Here is a 24,598-nt window from a genome sequence, read left to right on the forward strand (position 1 = left end):
AGTGAATGCTTATCCATGCAACTGCAGCCAGAGAACTACGAGGTGCCACTTCACTCCAAGGGTGCGGTAGGCTGCCTAAGGGGAAAGGTGTATTGAATTACAAAATTTATAATAGGTCGATTTAAATTAACAATGTTTTAAATTGAAATGAAAAAAGTAAGTTGAGAATATGCTTTTTGCCTTTTTTGCATTTAAAAAGCAAAGATATGCTTTCACCCATGAGTTTTTACGCTATTTGAATAAAACCTTAATGATTGACATTAATTAAAATCAATCTAAGGGCTCATATTTGTAAGGGCTAAAATCAATCTAGGGGCTCATATTCGTTACACTTGGCTCAAGGAGATGGAAGAAAACCAAATAAAAGAGATTTTTGTAAGTTTTCAAAGTCAAGAAATGAAAATACCTGACTATAAAGTAAGTAGGCAATAGTAGGACCGAGCAAATGTCGTGTGTGTTTAAGTATTCCCTTCTTGCGAGTAGCTCAATAGAGAAACATATAAGAATTTAGAATATGCAAAAGAAAAATTCAACAAACAAGGTGACATTCAAAAAACACACACACACACACACACACACATATATAATATACTTTATATAACCGGTTACACATAGTGTGGGCGGGGAGGTGGCACGGGCCCTTCCCCATGCGACGAGATATCGTCGAGATTGAGTATCACGAATATGTAAGAGAATGACATGTTACCTAAATCTCAATGGATGTGTTTGTATTCAAAGTTAAGCATCCAGATTCGTGTACGCACCAAGTATATACGTCTACTTCACTTTCTAAAAAGATGCAAAAAACATGTCTGAAATGGAAACAATATTAAAATATGGTATTATTGAGCAACAAATCATTAGTATTGTAAGGATAGATTACAAGCAAGTGAGAGTGACCACAAGGGCAGGTTTGATGTGTTGCATTTATCGTTTCCTTCAAAGAGAGCTTGCAAGTAGTGGTCCTGTTGGAAAAGCACGATACTAGTTTTAAATGTGTATTACGTTCCTCGGACCCAATGCAGTTTTGATGAGAATGGAAAAGGATTGGGCATCACAAAAGTCCCTACTGCAGACCATCGAATACGTTTACCTTGAGAAATCCGGAGAGATGATGCTTACTTTTGTTGTTATGAGCTCCAAATCGCAGAAGAAGTCGGTTACTCCCACAGCGATGCCCTCCATCTCATCTGCGACGTTGATACATATGAAGCCATCCTCCGTCTCCTCACCTCAAAGACATGATCATATTCCTGCCCCGGTTGCTTCTTGACTTGGCACCGATGCTATCTTCATAAGAAAGATTAAAGCGGAGGTTATGCTATTCTTTCGTACGATGCCGACGTGTTGCAGGTTTCCACAAGCCTCAATCATTTTGGTGAGCTAGTGGTCTCCATTAGTTCAAACAGTAAAAAGATCCCCATAGGTTGCCTATCGTAAAGATCATCTCCATCTCCTCGAGTGTTTTACCCTTGCTATCGGAAAGATTTAATTGTCATGCAATTGGTTGTATTCGCATGAGACGGGATCATAGTTACGTAATGTCAAGTGGTTGCAACCTTAACATCACGGTTCTCGGCCTGTGCTGGGTGGCCTTCAACACCCGGCTTCTTATCTTCTTCAAAGACCATTTTGCCCTTGCTCTCCTACTGGGGTTCCGAGTTGAGGTACCTAAATCTAGATTTGCTCATTCTTAATCTCCACGAAGTCTATACGTTAATTACGCTAATGCTTCTTGATGGGTTTTTTGCAGCAATCCGTGAAGTGGCACTAGAGGAGATCAAGAAAGTTCTATTGCTTACTACTTCCTCCTCCTCCTTCTCCTCCTCTTAGAATGCAATCTAGTAGACTGTAGCCCAATTCTTTATCCTCACGACTGTGTGCCTACAGTCAGACAGATAGTGACAAAATTGAAGACGATGCGTAAGAGAGCAATAATGTCCGCCTTCCAATTGTGCAAGGCTTTAACGCAATTGGAATTGGAATTGCAATTGCAATTACAATACAATCCCAATGCAACTTCTAATAGAATTCGACATTCCCTTAACATTGCACAGGGCTCTTGCATTAAGCAGCCACAATGTCGCTAACCACTCTATTGACGAAGATGGAGCTCTAGAGCGATGCCTGTGGGGGAAGACCTTGGAAGTGATCATGTAGGTGATAGGGCGACGTAGGCACAGATGGCAACCACGGTGATGGTAGCGCCCAGTTCGGATGCATGTGACACAATTTGGCTCCTACGGATAGCATTGAATCGCCCTCTGCTGAGTTCAGTCCCAACTTGATGAAAGGCGTCGCTATAGTTATCAGACATGCCACTATTCCCGTAGCGCTCATGAGTAGTAGCTTTTTCTTGCTCGTGCGATCCAACAAGAACGTCGCCATGAAGACGAAGGCCAATTCACCACTCTCACCCGTGTTGTTGCTCCCAGCATCGCTATCTTACTTGTCACCCCTGCCTTTTGGAAGACCACTGGGTTGTAGTAGACCATGGCATCGATGCCTGACGCTTGCTGAAAGAAGTTGATTCGCAAAGCCACTAAGTACATCTAAAAGAGCACATTCTGAAGGAGGAAGGTCATGAGCAACTCGCTGCTGTCAACCTTGCCTCCCCCTTTCGTCCATGCTTCCCCCTTTTGTCCATGTTCTCCCATTCAACCTTGCTCTCCCTTTCTCTCTCCTCCAGCCCTCGTGTTGCTGTTCGTCTTCCCTTGCCTTCAGAGCCTTGCACGTTGTCCCGTATGTCGAGTTCCGTCGGTCGCCTCTCCTCGACAATTCTGGCCTTCAGCCATCTCCTACAATTCTGCCTCTTCAGTAGTCTCTATCTCAGGGCCTCAAGCTCGTCCTTGCTTGCCTACGTCCTCAAGAGCTTCCTCCGTAGTAGTCTCTTCCTGTCTCCCAGCTACGTCAAGAGGTTATCTTTAGTTTCCAAGCTTCCTCTCTAGACTCTTGCAGGAAAAGGTCTAGTTGCCTATCCCGAATAAAGTCTTGAAATCGGATCGCTTTAGTTTCCCAACATCGCCTTTCTCGATTGATGCCCTTCGTGCTCTCTGCGATGACTCTAATATTCAGTCTTCTTCTTCGAGCCTCCGCAAAGATCTCAATTAGGCCACAATCCTCACCTTGTTATATGATTCTCAATAGCACGGATTGTGTATTTACTTCATGGGACGAGTTCTCTTAGAACCTCCTACACTCACAGCGAAATTGAAGGTCCAACATATGGGAATGACTCAAATCTTCCCTTGCGTAGTTATAGGGAGAGCATTTTGTGACGATGAAGCTACGATGGCTCCACAACAGAAGCAACATTCTTGGAGAAATCCAAGCTAACACCTAAGAGTTGAAGTGCTCCTAATTGCATTAGCTTTTGATTTTTAAAGCTTGATGCTTTAGCCCAAGAAAGCTAGCACCTCTAATTTTGCATAAAACAATGTTACACCGTTGGATCTTTTTAAAATCCAAGTCTCTAATTGTGACACATGCCTCTAGGAGGACTCAAAGATCCAAAACATGCCTCTAGGCTGCCTACCGTAAAAAATTCATAATATTCATATTTTCTGCTTTCGGGAAACAAAGTCGATGTGCTAAGGCTCCCCCACCAAGGCAGGCAAAAAAAAAAAAAAAACGTTTTCTTGAGCCATTGGGATTTATTCGAATGTTTGAATCCTTCCCTCCTCATGAGCATTTTCGTGCTATTGCTATTGGCTATGGCGATGGCCAGCAGCATTATCTGTCTAGGGCAAAGCTATGGCGATGCATGATAGCTTCAAGTCCTCAGCCATGGCGATGCACAGGAGCACAATCCATCGATGTTGCAAGTCCTCAGCTATGGCGACGCAGAGGAGCCGAATCCATCGATAGTTGCAAGCTCTCCGCTATGGCGATGCAGAGGAGCACAATCCATCGATAGTTGCACGTCCCGCCCCAGCTATGGCGATGCAGGAGAACAGCATCCTTTTGTAAGACTTTCCTTGTTCTGCAAGCCCCCAGATATGGCCACGCAGCCCTTCAGCTCCCTCGATTGGGATCCTTCCTTGGATCCCCAGCTTCCTGCCATTGCAACTCGACCTGTTGCTTGCCCGGAAAACGAGCCCCTTGCCTTCTACATCTTGGAGAAGCGCGATGCTATCGTTGCCAAAGATGGCTACAAGGAGAAGCTCGATACTACCCTCACAAAGGCTCACAGGAATGTCTGTGATTGGAAGCATCCCATCTGCAGCCTGCGTGACGCCAGTAAAGTCCAGTGAGTGTCTTTGCTTGATCTCCTCAATGCCATTTTTCGATCATCAACGTGTTCCTGATTTTGGTGGAGCTGCTCAATCCGTAGTGGTATAGGTAATTGGATGCTCAAGCTGTTGAAAGGTTTCTTTCCGGAGAAAAATTCCGCTGATTGCGAGCCAAGCGATGACGCGCGCGAAGGCAAGTATCTAGTGACTTTGCAGGGCTTTTCATCGTTGTGTCCTGTGAACTACTTTTGAACCGGCTAAGTGATTCGTTTTTTGTCATGCAGCTACGAAGGGCAAGGCGAAGAAACGCTACATTCCTCAGAAAAGCTCAGCTCCATACGCAATTCTTCTCACATTGTATAGGTACGTTTCAATCGTTCTGTATTTATCATGATTTCTCCTTGGAATTCACGCATCTATCATGCATAGAGCTTTGAAGGAAGGCCACGAATTCATGAAGAAACAAGAGCTCATAGATGCAGCCGATGCCAGTGGGCTTTCAAGGATGCCGATCCAGTGAGTGCCTCGTATGTATAGCGGTATCTGATTTCTATGCAAAAAGGAGGAGGTAAGTGCGCTGCTACATCCTGACATTTGTGAACTCTGGTCAGGCCGAGCAGGTGTTCCGGATCGTCTGGACAATTCGGGCGTTCCACAAAAGATTGGTACTCTGGGTGGAACTCGATGAAGACACTTCTAACCAAGGGGCTAGTTGTCAGGTCAAGTTGTCCTGCAAAGTAAGTGATGTAATGACATTGTTAGTAATATTCTTCTAGAAATTTATGGTTCAACAAGTCCCCCCACAGCCTTTTCCTTCATGAGAAATTTTGTCATCTGTTCTCTGGAGGTGGAGCTCTTAAATGTTAGTCGCAGAGAACACTACATTGCGATGTTTGGAGGAATGCATTTGCTTGTGTGATCGATGTAAGCTCTTTACAGAGAATGTAAAATATATCTTTCTTATTCTCAGGTACATGCTGACGGAAGAAGGGAAATCAACAGCAGAAGAATGTTTACAAAGATCGGGCACTTTGACAGATACTGCAAAACCTGGCCCAACTGAGGGAATAAAGAAGACCTCTTATGAAGAGCCTTCTGGTAAGGGCGTTGGCATCCCTGTAGGAACTGGTGCCACTTTTACAAAGCACAATACATGCGTTGTCAAATTCATCTCAACCAGGTCAACGTCATGTGTTCTTCAGAATGTTTGTGGAGATTGGGCACTTTGATAGATGCTGCAAAACCTTGCCCCCAAAGTGAGGGAATGAAGACGTGCTCTTATGAAGACCTTTCTGCTAAGGGGTTTGACATCCAGAATGGAACTTACGCCACTTCTGCAAATCACAGTGCAAGTGTCCTGAACTTCCTTGCTGTTGAAGGTCTCAAGCAGGTTAATGTCAGGGTTTCTTCAGTATTACATTCCTGCAAGTCCCTCCACATACAGGATATTGCAGATGTTTCCTCAGATAGCGAAGAAGCAGGACATTTTGACAGGCTTACAAGCTCTGAGGAATATGCCTCCAAGGTTTGCAATAGCCAGTTTTCAAACATAGGCTGAGGTTGAGACTGAGCTTGAGTGTATCTCTGAACAGACTGCTTATTTTGTGACGTAGATGCAGGATCCCATCTGGTCCCCAACTAGGACTGGCACTGACACAGACCTCAAGTCAGCATGGTTACATCTACCACCATTGAATGCAGGTGACAGGTTCGCTGATGCGTATGATGTAATCATAGTTTTGGACGATCGTGAACGCTATATGAATATTGGAAAAGGGTAAGGTTACTGTTAGCTACCATCATTGTTGCTAAATGGCAAAGTAAGGGATTGAAACTGGTGGAACTCCTTTGCCTTACGATGAAGATTTTTACAATCTTTTTCAGCTTGTCCATGTAGAATTATACTGCTTGGGTTCTGCATGCCTTATTTCCACATTGTGCTGAATGTCTCCTTGATAGATATCATGAATCTGCAGTGCTACACTTCTCATATTATGTTATGGTATGGCTAGCATCCTTGCATATGTGATCGATGTGACACTATGCTGCAGTTACTTAAGATGGTTTTAAGAGCCTAAAGATACACACCTACAAATATTGTCATCACAGGTAGAGGAGTGGTGCATTTGGTAGCTTAAAAACCTTATCGTTTGGCAACAACAGTCTCAAAAGAGAAACCAAGTAAATGCATGCGTGAATATATCAAGGGCTTCCTCAAGCCTTTCATGATTCAGGGACCCGTGGAGTTGTGGAGTTCATCTTTTGAGCATGCCTTTCCTTGGCCTGGTGAAACAATTACAATTTATTTACAACTCAACTGCTAACCACAAGGTCACACATCTAGCATGAAGCCTAGGAGATCATGTAGGAGATGGAGAAATGGGTGCACATGCAGAGCAAGGAATCAAGGGTGTGTTCACATGCATTGGCGGAAAAACCTCCTAGTGAGGGAAAAAGTGCCCTAGACTACTAATCCTGGCTCACTAGCACTTTGAGATAGAGATATGAGGAGCAAGGAACAAGATAGTGAATATATCACATGGACATTAAAAAATGAGTACAATGTACCACAAGTAGGGTGTACCTTTGGGGTACATTCACACATACACACCCCTTAAGGGTGTGTTACACGTGCATTGGGGGGAAACCTCCTAGAGAGGGAAAAAGTGCTCTAGGTTACTAGCGCCAGTTCTCTAGCACCACGTAATAAGTCTACAAATCCCCCTTGGAGTCCCTGAATATGCAAGGATCATAAGCTTTCAAAAAGCTTTGAACTTTTCATGAGGAAAGACGACCTTGAATAAATCTGCCACAGCAGACCATGCTGATCTCCCATGCGTAGAGTCTTCCTGATATAGTGATAGTGCACCTCAATGTGCTTAGTGAGAGCATGGAGCACTGGGTTCCTTGCAACTGCCAATGCGCTCTAACCGTTCATGGAAATGGTAGTGCGCTTTCCCAAACCAAAATTAGCAAATAATGTTCTGAGCCAAACACATTCAACCGTAGTTGTGAAAGCTGTCCTGTACTCAGTCTCACAATTGGAGGTGCCCAGGGTAACAAAATTGAAAATACCCCAAGAACTAAGGGGAGCTACAACTTGGTTGTATGAAGAAGTTTTGATTGAACTATGAATGTAGCCTTGGAGAAGAAAATAGTTATAAGCGATGGCGTTGGACACAAAAATGGCTCTCTAGTTATATGTCGTATTCTTGGATGAATTCAAAGAATGGATGATCTTACTCATCGAATGCTGGAGATATCAACATCTTAATTTGCCACGTATGTTGCTTTAGGACCTGTATAGCTATTGAAGCTCTGGTCGCATCCCTAAAAGGTTCCAAGGGTGTATTTGTGACCTTAGAGAGCTGTAGGCCTGACATGGCCTTCCATTGTATCATCCACAATAAGTCCCTTTGTGAAAATCCACACTTTTCGAGAATGCAAATGTGTGCAATGCATGCAGGTGGGAGAGAGATGACGGATGAATGCAATGTGGTAGAGAGAATGCAATGTGAGATTCACAATGAAAGGGTGATACCCTTTCATTAATGTTCCTTGAGATCACTCAAGTTCCATCTTCCCATTTACACCTACCCTTAGCCTATGACCCATGCATCTACCATTCAATGCACCTTAATGCACCCTTCCCTTCCTATTGCCCCTAGGACCTAGACACGTGTGTGCACATTTTTATTAATAGAATAAGTATCACATGTCCAAATCCGATGCCGTCTGAAGCTGTGGCTCCAGCTCGACTAGTCCTATCTACTCAAATGATCCACCGCCATAACAAATCGGTCGGTGTCCATCATAAATACAAATACATGTTACACCATTGGCGTATAACATAATAATAATGTTTTAATGTCTACTAATCATAGATTAGTGATTTCTCTTGTCATGACACTCCCTCCTGCTTGAATGGGCAGAAGTCCTCTTTTGGATCCTCTCTTGTTTCTTTCTCTTGCGTACGCTTCTCTTTTACTTCTGCATTTGCATCTCCTCTTCATAATCTGCAAATAATCTTCTCTTGGTAGCACACGATCTCTTCTGAATCCGAACCTTAATCTCATCTTCAAGTTCTGGTTTCTCTTGATGCTAAATATTTAAAATGCAGAAGTACCACTGCAGTGCCTCTTCAGTATCTCTTCATGCTCAGAATCCTCTTGAATACTTAGCTGCTGAAATCTCTTTACAGTAACCTGCTCAATAAGCTTAAACACATTCTCAACAAATTGGTCAGTATTAAAACGATTCTCTCATCCAAATGTTTTCATTGAACTAGGTAGACCTTGGCTATGGATGATTTTGCGATGGAGAGCTACTTAGTCTATAGAAACTATAGACCTTCGATCTCTTTTTCCAACTCTTCTATTTCAGCCCTATTTATCTTATCAGACGCTCTACACGGAGGAGAAAAATATTTATTCTCTGTCCATACTCTACAATGAATATGCCTACTCTTTATTCAGTTCACACATCCATACACTAGTGTTGGCTGAATGGATAGCATTTACTCTTGGTTCTATGTTCATCGTAGAGTCTTGGGATGAGGAGGTAGAAGCCTCACCCTCTTGCTTGGATGCTTTACCTTTCCCTTTTACAGAATTGGTTTTGACAATTTTGGCTAATAGAGTAGGACATTTATGCCATGGATGCCTTGGCTTATGTTTCTTACATCCGAAACATTTTCCCTCCTTAATTAGCTTTTTCTTCTCATCGTTAGTCATGGAAGGAAATGGTATCCATGCAAGACGTGATTGGCTGTTAACATTTTGTACAATAGCTTTCTCATTCCTTTGTTGAAGGGTTTACGCGGATTCAATTTCCTCTCGGCTATTTCAGCCAGCTTAGTGAGGTCCTTAAGCGTGGTCGGGTTAAACATTTCAACCTCGTACCTTACTTTTGGGCTTAAGGCTGCTAAATACTTCTTTCTCCTATCTTCCTCACTCTTTTCGGGTAACTCTAGAGAGAGTTTCCAAAATCTGCATTACTCTCATTATCGAACTGCCTAAACCTCTCCCAATGAAAAGTTAGGTTCTCTTCATGCCTCGGTGGCTTGAAAGTGGCTTTTAGTTGCTCCACGAACTTAGCCCATTCATGAATAGGCTCTTTTCCTGTTTGTGACAAGGACCACCACATTAGAGCATCCTTCTGCAGATGCAATGTGGCAAGAGCAAGCTTCTCTTGCTCGGTCTTGTCTTGATGGGCAAACTATAGCTCAAAATGACGAATCCAATTGAGGATTTTGTCAGCCTCCCTTGCCCCATCATATTTTGGGAACTCAATTCTCTCTCGCGGTTGGAATTTGGACGTCTTAGAAGGGGTACTCAACTCTTCATCCCGGAAGTTTAAAGTCCTCTTAGTCCCTAATCTTGTCATAATGGACTGCTCAATCATATTGCTAAGCTGGAAAATCAGCTTATCAACAGGAGTCTCCTCTCTTTCTCTTGCACTTGGATTATGATCCATGTGTACTAGGCTTTGAGTTGAAGGTGTGAACTCATCACCTTGTTCTCGGTTGGTCTCATTTCTTCTTTCATTACGAAACGAGAACTCCCTATCAAGAGGTTCTTGAAGGAGAGAGTGTTGTAAATCTATTTGTGGGTTATCATACTCAAGATGTGTATAACTCTCACCTAATCCATTCTCTTCAAGAGGGGGTGAAGGTGTTCTTTCTCTCTCTCCTTGGGGTAATGGAGGAAAAGGAATAAGTTCATTGTTATATGTCCCTTCCCCTTCCATTTTTTCCTTTTAGTAATACAAGAGAGAAAATGTCTTGCTGTAATTAAAAAAAAAAAGAGGTTTATTTTACAGCAAAAGTCAAGTGTTGTGTTGAGAAGACACTTAAAATGACCTCCTTTCCCTTCTCTTTCAAGCTTTTCTTCTTGTATTTCTGCTGTAAACTGGTACGCTCCGTTTGGGCTACTTGTTTTGAGCGGATTGGAGCTCTAGATACCGGTATAGGGGGTACTTGATGGGTGGATCACCCCCTTAAAATCTTATTCCGATCTGACTTTCCGTTGGGGAGAACGGGGGATCCCTTTTCCTCATGGTTTAAGGCTTTTAAGGGTACATTCACATGGGGGGTGGGGGGTGGGGGGGGGATTCACCTCGTGAGGACACCCCGTTACCATTCAAGATCAGAAATTTTCAGAAAAATCCCTTGTCTCAGAACCTCGGAGATCGGTCGGTCGTGATTCTCTTCCGCAACTTCTCTTGCAACTTCCGTCATCCGCAACTGTCGCCCTCTTCTCGTCCCGCTCGTGGATCGTCACCACTCTGATACCAAATGTGAAAATCCACACTTTTCGAGAATGCACATGTGTGCAATGCATGCAGAATTTGAATGCCGATTGGCCCTCCAATGGGGAAGAGCGCCCTCGTGAGAGTACTTGTTTCTATTTCGACCTACATGCAAGGTGGGAGAGAGATGACGTATGAATGCAATGTGGTAGAGAGAATGCAACGTGAGATTCACAATGAAAGGGTGATACCCTTTCATTAATGTCCCTTGAGATCACTCAAGTTCCATCTTCCCATTTACACCTACTCTTAGCCTATGACCCATGCATCTACCATTCAATGCACCTTAATGCACCCTTCCCTTCCTATTGCCCCTAGGACCTAGACACGTGTGTGCACATTTTTATTAATAGAATAAGTATCACATGTCCAAATTCGATGCCGTCTGAAGGTGTGGCTCCAGCTCGACTAGTCCTATCTACTCAGATGATCCACCGCCATAACAAATCGGTCGGTGTCCATCATAAATACAAATACATGTTACACCATTGGCGTATAACATAATAATAATGTTTTAATGTCTACTAATCACAGATTAGTGTTTTCTCTTGTCATGACACCCTTCTCCTTTGTGCACGCAGCTAGCCTCAGTGGCTTGCAAGTGATTTCCAAATTTCTCCCCCCCCCCCCCCCGCCCCCCCTCCCGCCCTTGAGCGTAGCTAGCCATAGGGGCTTGCAAGTCTTGTGGGTTCTAAGTGGGTAGATTCCACCAATGTGTAGATTTCCCTCCCTTTTATGGGGGTAAATTCCACCAATGGGTAGATTCCCCTCCCTTTTTTGGGGGCGTGTAGATTTCTCTCCTTAATTCTTGAGGTGTGAAGTGTTACCATTTGTGCGGGGGAAGCTAGGCCCCCGAGCATGCATGCTTCAACCATGCATGCATGACTATGCCGTTCTTGTGTGCTATGTTGGGGCTACAACTTCTCTTGTTGCATCTTCTTTGCCTGTCCATTGCCACATGCCAAGCGCATGTGGACCTACTACTTTGCTGGTCTAACCTACCCCTTGGTTTATTGTGTGCTTGTTGCCAGCTATTGTTGCTCAGCTGTCTCTTATCTAGCTGCAGGCTTTCCATTGCATGTGTTGTGGTTCATGGCACCCTTCTCCTCTCTACAGTTTGTTGGATCTACCGCCACCACATGGCAAGCATAGGAGAGCACCCATGCCACACAATTATGGGTCAGCTTTGATACCATGTCAGCGATTCAAACATCTCTGATTTACCAGGTACGCTGGTCTAGGGCTACTTGCCTATATAGGTTGCTGGTCACCATTAACACTTTGGTGACATCCCTAAAAGGGACCTAGGGGGTATTTGTGACCTTAGAGCATTGCAAGTCATTTCCAATGTTCTAACAACGGAGTTGTCCAAATTGCTGGTAATGTCTGTCCTCTCCTTATGGCTATATAAAGATGATTTAGTGATCTTTGCAAGGGACAAATGTAATATGTTGCTGGCTTGTACTGAGGTTTTGTGGCTGTTTTATAATGATATTTTGATGTACAGGCATGCACGTGACAAATTTGCTGACCAATTAAAAGCCCAATTTCAAATTCAAGTTGAGGTAGGTGCCATTGAGTTGTATTGGCTGTATTGTTAAAGTACATTTGGATTGACTTTTTTCTATGGCTTTGGTTGAAAGCAATTTGTCCTATCAATGTGCTTGTCAGGTTCGGCACCTTCCAATAGGAGATACACTTTGGCTAGCAAGGCATAGGAAGAGTCAAGAAGAGTATGTACTGGATTTCATAGTTGAGAGGAAGCAGGTCAGCGATTTGTTACACTCGATAAGAGACACTCGATATAAGCAACAAAAGCTGTGCCTTCTGGTATGTTTTTAAACCGCACTTGCCTCCTTGCATTCTTGTTGTGATAAGCATTATTGTTTTCTTTTTAGTATCCTGCTGTGAGATCACCAAGAATGATTATTTTTGGGCTGATGGGAAATTTTGCTCGCTTGGCAACATGATTGAAAGTAGCCAATTGCTGAATTGGCCTCTAAATTTTCAGCTTGATCTGTTTTACTTATCATGTATGAATGTACTGCTTTTTTGGTCGATATCAAGACTGACAATGCAAACAAAAATGTTGTCTGCTGTGATGAGATTCTCTTGTTATTTGGTTAACCTGTGAGTAATAGATGATATAGAGAAAACCAAGGGTGTTTTTGAGATGAATGTTTTACGGGTTTTCTGACGCTACTAGTGTGGACAGAGAGAAATGTGATTTCCACATGGCATGTAAGTAGGTCATCCCATATTACTCGTATTTTTATGGACGGGAAATAAACATCACACATCTATCGTTGTGCATTTGTTTCATGCTTTAATGGTTACTGTAACAACTTCCATACAAAGTGGGTAATCCTCAATTGGGAAATGGCTTCTTTTGAAGCACCCTGACTTGATAGGTGGTTTGTTCATCACCAAGGGCTGTGAGTATTTATTCCTCCCCCAAGTAGTCCTCAATAAGTTTGTCTGACTAATCTTTTGTCTTCTTGCAATCATCCACAAAATTGTGTGTGCATGTGCGTGGAAAAAGTGTGCGCGCGTGCGTGTGCAATATTTATATGTATGTATGTAGGCCATACCCATTAGGCTAGGTTTAATCCCGTATACCCTTTAGGTCCTTGAAGATAGTGCAATTCACATCAACACTTTCTCTTAAATTGCATTAAATAACGAAGGGTGCTTCGCAAATATATTTTTGGAGTTCTTGAAATAAAAGTATTGCATTATGGTGCCAATAAGTGGTTGACATTTTCATGGTTGACCTTCTCGTATATTTGACTTTATGCTTTCATTCTGACTCATGCAGAGATGTGGTTTGCGGAAATTGATATATGTGGTTGAAGGGGATCCAAATGTCATGGATTCTGCAGAAAGCATAAAGACAGCGTACAGCTCCTTGTTTGGTCAAAAATTGCAACTGATTATTTTTGCTTGTCTAAGTAAGCTAGCAAGGCTATCAATGGACTCATATCAGGATGTCGAATACAGGTGTTTCACTACTGAAATTGCCGAAGGGTTTGATGTTCAAAGGACTCGTGATATTGTGGACACTATGAGGAAGTATGGTCAGTTAACTCATGCAATCTCTCTCTATTACAACGAGATAAGCAGTTGCCAAAAGGCCAAACAAGTCCCGTGCATGACGTATCAGCAGTTTCTGGACTATTGCAAGAGTCTTGAGAAAGAAAAAGTCAGTGATGTTTTTGGAGTGATGTTGATGCAGGTGAGAATCATGACAAGACATATGCAATCATATCTAGGCATGGTGCAGGCTATCTTATAATTAGATCCTGTTTTCAAATCTTTTTTTACTTAAGTGAATGTAAGATAGCGGATGCCATCTGACAACAGGCTGGCTCCCATTTTTGATCAGTTGTGGAAATGTGGTTGCAGGTAAAGCATGTAACAGAAAATATTGCACTTTCTATTTTGGAGAAGTATCCAACACCTCTGTCACTACTGTTGGCGTACTCCAGACTTGTGAGCTTGTCTTTGTCAAAACTTATATATTCTCTGTTCTGTTTAAGATGTCATGTATAGGCATGCTTTCATGGCAATTTTAACTAGAACAGCTGAATCTGGTGGTCTCATCCCTTGTATGTGCTGTGATATGCTGCACTATCATGTGGTAATGGTCAAAATTGATTGATCGCCACTCGACCCTTTTGGAGTATGGCGTCTCTTAAATGTGAAGCAGAGCCGCCTTCATGCTTTCAGTTTACACAAAATCTCGTATTATTGCTGTATATTGGGCATAATACTGTATTGTGCTGCTCACAGCTACTGTATCAATATTAGTCAGTGAAGTGCAGGGTTTTTTTGGGGGAATGATGCCTCTTGGGCAGGCCATAAATCATTGTATGGTAAGTTTTTGGCCTGCCCTGTGAAGGGAAGGTTTTAGTAATAAAATCATCAGTCTTGGTGCCCCCATGTTGTAGCTTGTAGAACTGACTCTAAAGCCTGTCCAGGTATTGGGGTGGCAGGAACCGTGATTGGATGTCTTTCACAAATTCCATCCCTCTGTAAAGAGGTGCCTCCTCGTCTGCATCATAGTGGTCCTTCTACCACTTGAGCCACTAGGTGACCGCCTCGCTTGTGAAGTGTATGGATGCTAGGATGCATCGTTCGTTGTTGTTTGTAGGCACAGCTGAAAAGTAACTTTCAAACAGGTTGAGCCACGAAGCCAGTACTAAAGGTTCTTGCTTACCGTTGTACCGAGTGAAGTTGAGCTTGCCAGGAAAATAATTTTTGACGGGCAGTTGGACTCTCTCCCTTTCCTCCCCATGTGTTGGACTAGAGAAATGAGGAGTTGCTAGTCCCGTTTTTCCTTCTTCTCCCAAGCACTATGCTCCCATTCTTCTTTCTCCTCTTGAGCGGTATGCTCTCTGAGCTCCCTGGCCTCCTGAGCCTCGCTGACACAACCCTAGTGCTCCTGTGTGACCTGACCTGCAAACAAACACCAGAAACTAATCATAGAACCATAAAGGAATTTGCAGGCTTGCTCACCACCCAACCATGGCATCCTAGACTGGGATGCCCCCTCCGAGCCACAGGCTGAGCTGCTGGCAAGTGGCACATCTCCCAACCATGATCCCATCCAACCTGGTGTCACATACCACCAGGTGGCGCCCTCAAGGAGCCTTGGATCGATTTGCTGGGCCTTGGGCTAATCTAGAGAGCAGGTGTGCGTCCACACTCAATCCAAGAGGACACTTGTTTTTGAGAAGTTGGAAACTACTCTAAGTATGAGTTCCTTAGATCATGCACAATTTGATGGCAGTACAGAGAAGATCAACCAATTGGTTGAAGATATGCTTCGGGCATATGTTTCTAAGAGACAGTCTTCACGGAAGATTATCTTCCCATGATCGAATTTGCTTATAATAGTGCAAAGCATTCGAGTACTGGTTACAGTCCTTTTATGCTTATGTACGGGTTTCAACCTAAGTCACCAGTTATGGTTGGATTCAAGGGAATTTAAAATGATGCTGTAAAGACATTCTTGTAGGACATGCAAGAAATGTTGCGTTTGGCAAGGAGTCTATTAGAAGTGCCTAAGATCGAGACAGATTTTATGCTATTTTACATGGTTCACCCAGATAGTTCTCTGAAGGAACGATGGTATATTTGCGTATTCCCAAGGAGTCCAAGAGCCTCAGTACTGGGTTAGTTCCGAAGTTATCCCCTAGATATTGTGGTCCGTTCAAAGTTATTAAAAGAATTGGACCAGTTGCATATAAACTAGAATTGCCTCCTGATGCTAAAGTGCATCCAGTGTTTCATGTCAGTAGACTGAAAGAGTTACTGGGTGCAGATGATCAGCTTGTTTCTCCTCAAGAAATAGTAGAAGTTACAGATTTGACTTTTATTCCACATGAGCGTGAGAGTATTCTTGAATTTCGTGAAAGACAGCTTTGTAATCGAACTATCACGGAATATAAGATCAAGTGGAAGGATCATGTTGAGGAGGATGCAACATGGGAGACATTACCGAACCTCCGGAGGACATTCCCAGGTTTTTTAGCGAACTCAAGAGTGAGTTCTTAGCGGAGGGGAAGTATGTCATGTGCACGGATTGTGTCTGACGTTCGGCTATTTATAGCCACCCAGGGCCCAAGTCTATATAAGGGGCCCAGGGGGCTCAGTTTTCAGTAGAGCAGGGCAGAGCAAGTTAGTGCTCCCATGTTGGTCAGAAATTGCTTGTAAACTTCGAGTCCTTGTCGTTGACTATGTCAGAAGGCAAACCATATAACTTAAACAAGTGGTCCACAAACTCGTGAGCCAATTGAATAGCTGATATGGTTGATCTAGTAGGTAAGAATCTAGCCATTTTTGTCAGACGGTCCACTATGACCCAAATGGAGTCATGATCCTTGCGCGTTCTAGGCAAACCGGTAATAAAATTCATGGAAATACTTTCCCATTTATTACTCGGGATTTGTAATGGCTGTAATAACCCCGCGCTTCTAAGGCGTTCTACCTTAGTAACCTTACAGACCTGGCAACCTACCACATAGTTTTCAATAAATGCACGCATCTTAGGCCAATAAAGATATGCTTCATAAGAGCCAGAGTCCTGTGTACTCCAGGATGTCCTACACTAAGTGCATCATGACACTCCCGAAGAATCTTGGATCGAAGATCCAACACATTGGGTACACAAATTTTATCATTACGGAACAGCAAGCCATTCCAAATCATCCAGTGACCTCCGGTTGCCTGTACAATAGGTGGCATCATCCTTGAGTCTTGGTCAATCATTGAGCTCCCATCCTGGACCTTCTACCAATACTGACTGAAATGACTATCAGTCGCGCAAAGCCCTCTCAAGGATTGAAATAGGTTAGAGGAAATGTTGGTAAACGATAAACTATTCACCATTTTAATTCGACTTAAGGCATCTGCAACACTATTCAAGGAACCTTTCCTATACCGAATCTCAAAATCAAAATCGTGCATCAACTCAGTCCATCTAGCCTTCCTACCCCTCAAATCATCCTCTTCGCACACATATCGTATTGACTGATGATCAGTCAACACGACAAATCTGGAACCATAGAGATAATGTCTCCAAACTTTGAGAGCATAGACCACTGCATAAAGTTCCTTCTCCATGGTAAGCCAACGATATTGCGTGTCATCTAGCTTCTTACTCTCAAAAGCTACAGGTCGGCCCTCTTGGAATAATGCTGCCCCAATCGCATAATCACTCGCATCAGCCTCTAAGACATAAGGCCGGGTACGATCGGGCAGTGCAAGAACAGGCGCACTCTTGATATAATTTTTCAAAATATCAAAAGCTTGGTTCAATTCGTCATTCCAAGTAATAGGCTGAGTAGACTTACGTCCACGACCCTTCAATATGTTGGTCAAGGGGACCGTGATTTTAGAATAATCACGAACTGATTTTCGTAAGAAGACAATGAATCCTAAGAAAGAAAACGAAGTTGCTTGACTGTCTCAAGAATAGGCCAACTCAAAACCTTCTGAATTCGATCTTCATCAATGCTAAGCCCTTCCCTAGAGATCTGCTGCCCTAAGTAAATGATCTCCTTCATAAGGAAGTCACATTTACTGATCTTAGCATACAACTGATTCTGTCTTAACAAAAGTAAGACAATCTTGAGGTGACTAATATGGTCCTCAAGAGTCTTGCTGTAAACTAAGATGTCATGCAAGAACACAACCACAAACTTGCCGAAGTAATCTCGGAACAAGTCATTCATCATTTGTTGGAAGGTTGCGGGAGCATTGGTTAAGCCAACAGGTAGTACGAGAAACTCGTAATGGCCATATCTAGTCCGAAAGGCTGTCCTTTCAACATGCTTCACATAAATACGTATCCGGTGATAACCAGTATGCAAATCAAATTTAGTGAAGTACTTTGCTCTTGCTAATTTGTCTATCAAGTCATTAGCACGAGGGAGAGGATACCTATTCTTGATTGTTACTTTATTTAATCTTTTATAATCCACACACATTCTCCAAGACCCATCTTTCTTTCTCAGAAGAATGGGAGCACCCCAGGGTGATTTACTTGGGCGTATATACCCCAACTTCAAATACTCTTGAAGTTGCTGAGCTAACTCATCCTTCTCAAACTGACTCATCCTATAAGGAGGTATACTTACAAGCTGAGCGTCTGGGACCAAATCTATGCGATGGTCAATTGCCCTCTGGAGGTAAACCTGCCGGCAGTTGTTCGAGAAATACATCTTTGAATTCAGCTAACAACTTCTTTAGTTCCATATGTTCTAGCACACTTAATTCATTTGAAGAAGAAACATATGCAACAAATGAAGAAGGTGAATCAAAACACACTGAAACACATCATAAGAAGTAGTTTGTATCATATTATGTACTTGAATTGCATTTACAAGAAGTCCCTTTGAGGGATGAATGTCATCACATTGTATGGTAATCTAGGTGTCCTGGTGCAAAAGAGAAAGAGTATGAGATTTTTATCCAAATTGGACATCATGGTTTTAAACCATTCGATGCCCAATAGTAAGTCATAACGTAGCACTGTAAAACGTCATCGTAGGCTTGAATCCGGATTGGAAGTCGATCCACCTTGCGATCCTAAAACTGCTTCCCAGTTGGAAGCTGTACCTCGTAGGTATGATCACTAGGTGTTGTGGTCAGGCCTCAAATGAGTTCAACACATTTTGTCGCAAGCATGGGATCAAGCGACAACTCACCACAGCACATACTTCTCAGCAAAACGGGGTAGTCGAGAGGAAGCATAGAACCACCACGGAGATAGGACTTGCTATGCTCCGAGGGAGGAACCTTTCTAAAGCTTATTGAAGTGAAGCTATCAATACAGCCGTACACATTCTCAACAGGACCAAGACGAAGGCCGTCAAGGACAAGACTCCATATGAGGCATTTTATGGCAAGAAGCCCTCTATCACTCATCTTCGCATTTTTGGTTTTAACACATGGGTGCATGTGCACAAGGAAGACAGGACCAAGCTTGATTCCCGGAGCAAAAAATGTATCTTTGTTGGGTATAGCGAAGAATCCAAGGCCTATTGACTCTTTGACCCAGTAAAGAAGTAGATCCTTATCAGTCGGGATGTTGTCTTTGAGGAAAAGAAACCTGAACCCTAGGAGGAGCCTCAGATTGAGGAGAAAGAGATTGTTCAACCCCCTAAGCCACCCCGCCCCAGGTTGACCATCCAAGAGGTGGCAAAGTCGGAAGCTGATGTTCCACCAGGTACTGAGGAAGAGCAGGCTGTTCCAGAAGCAGTTCAAGTTCCTCCTCCCACTGAGAAGCAGAAGAGGTTGCCCCAATGGTACCTAAGAACATTGGAAGACTCTCGGGTCACCGAAATACTTGAGAGTAGGAGTTCTGGATTGCGTCGGTCCCAACGTCTTCAGAAGACCCCATCCGTGAATTTTGCGTTAGTGGCTCAGCTTGAAGAGCCAAGGACCTTCGAGGAGGCGAAGGACAATCCAGACTGGCAGGCTGCCATGCAGGCACAGATGAATGCTATCCTGAAGAACAATACTTGGGACTTAGTGGCTAGGCCCTCGCGACGGAAAGTCATCGGCACTAAGTGGGTATACAAACTTAAATACAAATCAGACGACAGCTTGGATAAGTACAAAGCAAGGTTAGTGGTCAAAGGTTTTGCTCAAATTGAAGGCATGGATTTTGATGAAACTTTTGCTTCCACAGCTCGCATGGTTACTATCCGGACAGTGATTGTCCTTGCTGCCCAATTCCAGTGGCCTATTTTTCAAATGGACGTGAAGTCCGCATTCCTTAATGGAACCTTGGAGGAGGAGGTATACGTAGAGCAGCCACTGGGCTTTCAAGATCCAGGGTTCCCATTAAAGGTCTGCAGGTTGAAGAAGGCGTTATACGGACTGAAACAAGCCCCCAGAGCTTGGTACCAAAGGATTGATGTATTCTTTCAGAAGATAGGGCTAAGTCAGAGCCCTTTTGAGGCAAACCTCTACTTGTTCATTGAGAAGGGGTTGCGATTGGTACTCATCCTCTATGTTGATGATCTTATCTTGACCTGATATTTGTTATGCAGTTGGGCTATTATGCCAGTTCTCTGCTTCTCCCAGGAAGAGTAATTGGGATTGCGTTTTACGGGTATTGAGGTATCTAAAGGGTACTTGCACCTATGGGATCGCCTATATATAAGGCATCGAACTAGGCGGGTTCTGTGATAGTGATTGGGCGGGTGATGCTAACACCAGAAGATCAACAATAGGGTATTGCTTCTTACTTGCATCTGGTGCCATCTCTTGGTTGAGTAAGAAGCAACCCACAGTGGCCCTTTCATCTACAGAGGCAGAGTACAGAGCCGCGTGTACAGCAGCTTGTGAGACATTGCGGTTGAGGTGGATTCTGGAGGACATGGACGTGTGTCAGGAGAGCGCAACAGTGCTGATGTGCGACAATCAGAGTTGCATAGCTATTGCCAAGAATCCAGTGTACCATGCGCTGACCAAGCACATTGAAGTTCATTACCACTTTGTTCGAGAACTCATCATCAACAACGTGATCGAGCTCATGTACTGCCCAACCGCCAACTTCTTGTCCGACCTCTTCACGAAGGCACTCCCTGGAGAACAGATGGAGCACCTCATCAGACGTATGGGGATTGGCCCACAGTTGTGACATTGAGGGGGGGTGTTAGATTCTCACTGTGCCCACCTGTGAGCCCCCAATTTGAGGGGACAAGGGGCAGTGAGAGATAGGAGGGTGCTGGTACTGCTCCCTTGGAGCCATTTTCTGCCCACCATCCGGTGGATGAATATACTCTCTCTCTCCATCTATTCCGTCTATATTTCTGAATGTGTGTGTTTGTTGCATTTGTGATCATCTATCTGAGTTGAGTGTGTGAGAGTTGGAGAGATCTTGGGTGGAGGATTGAGTGATTCATTCCCTCCTATTTTCTAACACATCAGTGCAAGACCGTCTGCTACGCCACCCGTTAGCCTGGAACAGCGATCATCATGCAGGTTCCTTCCTCACCTTGATCGATTTCCAGATGCAGGCGAATGAACATGCAGCACAGCTAGCAGACCCGTCGAGCTTGTAGGCGTTGTTCTCCAACTTCGTATTTCGCTCCTTACCTTCTCCACTCAACCCACGTAAGTTTGCTGGCCTACTTGCTTAGCCTAGCCAATGCTAGGCTCAATGATCGTTCCTACCAGCTACACAGCTTTCAGCCTCACGACTATAGCCAAGGCGTCCAAATCGCAAGGATCTGTACCAAAACGGCCTCCTAGATCTGATTTGCTATCTAATCAGCCGCTCCTACCTTTCAAGCGGAATTCCCTATTCGAAATCTTCTTCCTACATCTACCAGGCCCTACATGCGCTAATCGTGAAGTCCTCACAACCCACTCAATCTTTCTTTCATCCCTAACGTCAAATTCAACAATACAAAGCAGGAAAACTTTCCAAACAGCTTAAGGCTGATTCATACCTCCAAGAAGCTTCATCCAAACCTCTTTCCTACAGAAATTGCTCCACAGGAGTGGCTCTGATACCAACTGACACGACCCCAGTGCTCCTGTGTGACCTGACCTGCAAACAAACACCAGAAACTAATCATAGAACCATAAAGGAATCTGTAGGCTTGCTCACCACCCAACCATGGCATCCTAGATTGGGATGCCCCCTCCGAGCCACAGGCTGAGCTGCTGGCAATTGGCACATCTCCCAACCATGATCCCATCTAACCTGGTGTCCCATACCACCAGGTGGTGCCCTCAAGGAGACTTGGATTGATCTGCTGGGCCTTGGGCTAATCTAGAGAGCATATGTGCGTCCACACTCAATCCAGGATCCAAACCAACAGGGGAGAACTGACTTGCTCTACCTTGCTCTACTGAAAACTAAGCCCCTTGGGCCCCTTATATAGACTTGGACCTCGGGCGGCTATAAATAGCCGAAACCCTAACTCGTGCCATTTGCCCTTGCAACCCAACTTGAGAATCACCTGCCTAGCCCCTAGCCTCCCCAGGCTACCTCAGCCAGTCTTGTATGCCTAGGGCACACGTCAGACACAATCCGTGCACATGACACTCGCGATCTCGAAGTTCCTTGGCTTCCTGAGCCTCTTGATCTGTGAGTTCGTTGGCTTCCAGAGCCTCACTATCATGTTCTTCTTTCGCCTTCCAAGCTGCTTTGTCGTGTTCTCACGATCATCCTGCATTTCTTAGAGCTTAACCATGCGGTTGAAGAAACTCTCGGACTGTTGTTGTTGCATCCGCATCACGGTCTGCACCATGACCATCATGGTATGCATTGGAGCTTTTGCAGGATTCTGTGGTGATAGGGTTTGGGAAGCGGATCCCTCATCCCCGCCTATGTTGGACTTCTCACTTGTACTCATGGTGTCCTTTCCGGATCTTGTCTGTACCATAAAGCAATGGGCCTGTCCCTAAATTGACCCTCCCTATCTCAGGAAAGAAAATTTGAAGCTCTGATACCATTGTAACGAGGAGATAGCCTAACTCACTCTCTCCTCTGCTCACTACTATTTGAACTGAAAGAATGATGCACTCAAAACGCAAGTGGAATTGTGGAATGAGTGAGAATCAGAGGGAGATAATATAGTGGGCCTCCAAAGAGGGAAAATAATAATTGAACAATGTCTGGCCTAGAGGGCTGAATAAGGGACAAGTATTGTACAAAAGGAGAACCCTCACGACAAAAGATAATAGGCGACTGCTGTACCGGACTGTACCGGGCTGAGGACACTGGAGGGATGGAAGGGGCTGCTGGGTTGCTGCAGACTCTCCTGCCATCCCAAAGGCTGCTGCTGGCTGAGGCTAGAAGCTCTGAGAGGTGGATGATGAATGAGGGCCAACGGCTGCCCTTTTATAGGCCCTTTGGGTCTTAAACTGCCATGTGGCAGTCTGGATGCTGCTTTTGACGTGGTGACTGTTTTGCCTGCCTGCGTGGCACTGTCCTGCTACCTCTTGTGTGGCAGCTGATGTGGCTGCAACAGGAAGCATGGCCACGGGCTGCGGATGCCTGTGACAGGATCTTAACTCAGATGTCTTTCAGCCAGTCTTAAGCATTCTTCATTTCAGGCAAGGGCTTTCTGTCTTTCATGCTCACTCGTCTTTCAGACTGCTATGCAAATTATTTGTGAGGAATTGGGGTTTCCTCAAGGCTGTTCCTTGGATCTGGAACCAAGTGCTATAAGGAATGTATAAAAGCCAGCAGTTACATGTAGAAACATGGGCGAATTGAAGGCAATAATATATCTTGGAATTGTTAGAGAAGTGTACAAAGTTAAGCTTGACATGCTGAAACCCCTCACATGAGGGCACAGGCATAGTAGCTAATCCCTACTATGCGTGATGGAGTTTATGGTTTTCAATTTTATGAGTGACTCTCGTGAGATTGAAACTGCACTATGTTGTGTTTTTAGAGGATGAGTTTGGGAATGTTCCTGGATTCATCTAGGTATATGCTGAAACCCCTCACATGAGGGCACAGGCAAGCCTTGTATGTGAACATATAATGATTGTACATGCGCTAGAAACCCTTGCATGTGACTTAAACATGCTTCTGATCTAGAATGATCTGGGTATCTCTATCCTTCTTATTTTACAAATGTGAACTTCTAGAAGAACCTGTCATAGAATTCTAGCGGACTGTACACTCATCTAGAAGGGTTTGAACATTTTGGTTTTGATAAGAGTACCTTGCAGAGGTAAGTGCCCTACTCATGTATTGTAACTTTTAACAAAATATTATTGATAACACGTCACTTAACAGGAATGTAGTTTTTTGTTTTCTCCTTGTTTCATGCTGCACTCTGTTTATCATAGGATTCAGAAAACCAGCAATAACAAAGTATGATGGAGATTAAAAAAAAAAAATAGAGACCATGTGGCATGAGGTTGTAGGAGATGAAGTCTTTATTTTCAACTAGAATTTAAATGTGTTTCTTGCATGACCTCTCGTTTACATGCTCATTCCTTTCTTGTGTTCTGCAGGAGGGCAATTTAAAAGCCCAAGAACAGCTCCTAAAAGGCATGCCCATTCTGAATGAGAACAAAGAGATTACTAGTGTTGTCAGCAAAAAGGTCTTTCAGTTTGTTTGTTCACCTGAGACACAGTGAGTAGTAGGTATGGACAATGGAACTGGTTCGGAAGCAAGCAAGTGCAATTAGCATTCTACAACATTCTTTTGTTACAGTACAATTCTGGTCTTTTTTGCAAGTTGATTCAAGGACCATTTTAGGTATTCTCAGTACTGCATTGGAAACTGTTATGTGGTGTACCGTGCTTAGTGCTGCCTGTACCATTTACGAGAGAGAGCGCAAGTCCTTGTTCCGTAAAGGCATGTAAGCCCTTGCTTCGGTCAAGGCACAAGTCCTCTCTTCTTCATCTTCAATTCAGTTCAGAAAGCTCCTCATTCCAAGCTATGGAGATAGAGATATGTTCGTTTCACTATTGACGTTTATTTCTTCCAGAGATTTCATTCTGTTTTTTGCACAAGTGGTTCTGGAAAGGTTCCTCACCGTCCTTCTCAACTCAGAAGCAGGACATT

The 24,598-nt window shown here is 43.8% G+C and overlaps 1 protein-coding gene across 1 annotated transcript; it reads left to right on the forward strand.

Moving 5' to 3' along the window:
* The first annotated feature begins 3,717 nt into the window (after positions 1–3,717).
* Positions 3,718–24,340, forward strand: MUS81 (Restriction endonuclease, type II-like superfamily protein). The gene is made up of 14 exons (XM_087400419.1): positions 3,718–4,249; positions 4,334–4,419; positions 4,517–4,595; positions 4,662–4,748; positions 4,844–4,969; positions 5,203–5,330; positions 5,435–5,757; positions 5,846–6,009; positions 12,049–12,106; positions 12,213–12,371; positions 13,360–13,439; positions 13,542–13,776; positions 13,947–14,033; positions 24,042–24,340. The coding sequence occupies exons 1-14, from the start codon at positions 3,816–3,818 to the stop codon at positions 24,165–24,167; spliced, it is 2,172 nt and encodes a 723-aa protein (XP_087256545.1). The 5' UTR covers positions 3,718–3,815; the 3' UTR covers positions 24,168–24,340.
* The last annotated feature ends 258 nt before the right edge of the window (positions 24,341–24,598 follow it).

Source organism: Dipteris shenzhenensis, chromosome 29 (genome assembly GCF_047967505.1).
Source record: "Dipteris shenzhenensis isolate YYH24624 ecotype China chromosome 29, Dip_SZ_1.0, whole genome shotgun sequence".
NCBI classification, from domain to species: Eukaryota; Viridiplantae; Streptophyta; class Polypodiopsida; order Gleicheniales; family Dipteridaceae; genus Dipteris; species Dipteris shenzhenensis.

What these genes read in the sequence shown, in the direction of transcription:
- MUS81 (XM_087400419.1), top strand. Translation starts at nt 3,816, where the DNA reads ATGTTGCAAGTCCTCAGCTATGGCGACGCAGAGGAGCCGAATCCATCG. An exon ending in CTTTCAAGGATGCCGATCCA is followed by an intron (nt 4,749 to 4,843) that starts GTGAGTGCCTCG and finishes AACTCTGGTCAG; the next exon opens with GCCGAGCAGGTGTTCCGGAT. An exon ending in CTGAGGAATATGCCTCCAAG is followed by an intron (nt 5,758 to 5,845) that starts GTTTGCAATAGC and finishes TTTGTGACGTAG; the next exon opens with ATGCAGGATCCCATCTGGTC.